Source organism: Meleagris gallopavo, chromosome Z, assembly GCF_000146605.3.
Source record: "Meleagris gallopavo isolate NT-WF06-2002-E0010 breed Aviagen turkey brand Nicholas breeding stock chromosome Z, Turkey_5.1, whole genome shotgun sequence".
Lineage (NCBI taxonomy): Eukaryota > Metazoa > Chordata > Aves > Galliformes > Phasianidae > Meleagris > Meleagris gallopavo.
In genome coordinates, this window is record NC_015041.2 from 832,905 (window position 1) to 835,601 (window position 2,697).

Consider the following 2,697-nt stretch of genomic DNA (forward strand, 5'->3'; position numbering starts at 1 on the left):
GGACGGGGCATCCACAGCCTCTCTGGCAGCTTGTTGTAGGATAGAAGCAGCTAATATCTTTCATGTGGGTCAAAGAGGAAAATGATAGCAGTATTAAGAAGACTAAGAAAAGTTTTGGTGTCAGGGGTAGTAGATCTCTGAGTACGTCTCACAGTTTCTGTGGGTGAAAGTTGAGTTTGCAGGAAGAGTTTTATGACGAGTAGGCTCCTTTTTGCAATCCCACTGAGTTCTTAAGGATATGAACAGCATCGTTCTGGAGCCTCCATCTTTCATGTATTACCTGATATGGTTACCAGCCTTGCCTAATATATTATGCCTTCAGCTCCTAAAAGAGGTTAGCCTTCTCCTTTAGTAGGCTGTGCCTCTTGAAATGTTTCCTGTGTTGTTATCTGGGGAAGAAGTTTAACCTTTCTTCCTCTTCTTTTACTTTTTAAAGGAACACTTGATCTTCACTGTTTGCTTGCACTATGAGTATCCAGGAATAGAAGATACAATGGATGAAAGAAAAGAAGTTAATGTTGGGAAGCCCCTCATCGCTAAATTAGGCCTCCATCACGGATTCAGAAATAACTGTCTCCAGACCTGTTGTGTGGCTAATAATCTTTTTCGTAGTCAAGTAGAATCAAGTCCTGTGGTAACTAAATACTACTTCCCTAGTCGCTGCCAACCAAATTCCTGCCCAGGGGCTTACCATCCAAACTGTACTTGCCCAGGCAGCACTGGACAACTAGAGGCATGTTCTTGCAATGGGACTTCAAGAATGTTAGCTTCAAGACATGAAGTACAGAATTACTCATCCCCTGCAGAAAAGAATAATGTACCAATAGAGACCACTGACGATACTGTTGAACTGGAATTCCTCCTGTCCAATAGCCTCAGGTTATCTAAGCAGCAGTAGCTGTGATGTCTTCAACAAAGATATTCTTTTCCGTTCTGAGCAGGAGATCCTCCACACTGCTTACTCAAATTCTGGATTTTGGAGATTTGGGGATAAAGAGACTGGAGAATGTAGAGTTGGTACTGGGAATGAGGCTGTGTCTTGGGTTGGTTCATATTGCTCTCAGGGAAAATTTTCCAGAACCAAGGAAGCAAAACTGGACTGATAGATTTAGGAATGAAAAGGCATTATTTTTTGTTTTTGTCCTACCATTAAAGATTTGAAAAGTGGGGAGAAAAAAATCCAAACTCCTCAGATTCCTATTCCATGATCCAGCAGTCAAGAAAGTAAAGAACACAGGCATTCGTGAGTCTCTTCCTATCTGTGTTAGAGAGAGAATGCACAGAAGCCAGGTTCTGGTGCCAGAATTTCTCTTGAAAGTAAAGCCTTGGATCTTCCCAGCTGCTTCTTCTCCAGTACCTACTGGAGTTATAAGATTTACTGTAAGTGCTTTGTAAATAAATACTCAGTTTTTAGAGAGGAAATGCCTGTTCTCTGCAAACAAGCAAACAAAAAACATGCCTAGCTTCAGAGGAAAAAAATGTTGATAGACTTAAGCAGGAAAATGATTTTCCATTTTCTCTATGATTTAATGTGATTTCAAAAAGTTCATTAACCCCAACATGATAAATAATACCTTTCCCTTCAGTCTCAGTTTTTCATTATTCAGAGGCTTCTTTTACATACTGCATTCGAATAAGGTTTTGTGTTTTAACATGTTAGAACAACCTCCTGTTGGGTGTATGAGATGACACACAGAGTAAACAAAGGCAGAGGTTTTTCAGAAGTGGAAGTGCGGTGTTTTGATATTCTAATGTTAAGAATTGTCTCCTTCAAGCTTCAGTTTCTTTTCTTCCTTGTGTATTTATTAGGATCAGTCACTGACATTTCAGCCTTTTGGATCTCATAATCAGCTGTTACTCTGCACTCTGTCCAGTGTCTCACAGAAACTGACAGATGTCAGGCTGTGCAAGGAAAACGAAACAAGGATGGAAAGAGGAATTGAATAAATAACTTTTTTTTTTGTCTTGGTGTATTAGATTACAAATAGTCAGAGGGAGAAAAGGTCACAGGTTCATACCATGGTGCATTGTTCTTATTACAATGCTCTTTAGTGACCGATAAGGTTTTTGCTGATTGCATTTCTGCAAGGCTGGTCTTTTCCTGTCCTGGAAGAACACTAAATGTGAGGTGAAAAAATGCCTGTTCCTAGCAAGCAAAGTATTGCATAAGTAACCAAGCAGCAAAATGTGCTGGGATACAAAAATGAATGGATGAGATGACTGAGAGCTTTGGGGTTCTTCAGGCTGAAGTTACAGGGGTGGTGTACCTGGACAGAAGCCATTGCTTTCTTGTGGTGGTTGAAACAAGCAAGCAAAACCCAAAAAGCCTGCTAGTTGTTTTCCAGGCCAAAAGAATTCATGTTCTTTCAAGTTGAGAGGATAAAGAAGTCTAACCAAAGAACCCAAGATGGCAATTCCAGCCTGCCAAAATGCAACAAATAAAGCTCCTTCACAGTCTGTGCAAGCTGTGGGATGCTGGCTTCCTGGCAGGGCCTGAGCTGTCATGTATTGCCCTGCAGCCTCTACGTGTGTGTGTTCTCTTTGGAGCTTAACGATGGAGTTCCATTCTCTCTAGACCAGATGTCAAAAAGAAGCTTCTATGTCTCATAGCCTCATAGTGTCACTAAGCAGAAGGCAGCTGGCCCTGTATTGAAAGGCAAGTGAGCTGCTCCCGTGTGGTGTGCTATTCCTGCATTG

At 41.2% G+C, this 2,697-nt stretch overlaps 1 protein-coding gene across 1 annotated transcript in view; it reads left to right on the plus strand.

Moving 5' to 3' along the window:
• MALT1 (MALT1 paracaspase) overlaps window positions 1–1,962 on the plus strand; it is a 31,609-nt gene extending 29,647 nt beyond the window's left edge. The window contains exon 17 of the mRNA XM_031557216.1: window positions 437–1,962. Coding sequence (XP_031413076.1) covers window positions 437–898 — 462 coding nt within the window. The 3' untranslated portion in view covers window positions 899–1,962. The remainder of the gene's footprint in view (window positions 1–436) is intronic.
• Window positions 1,963–2,697: the final 735 nt, after the last annotated feature.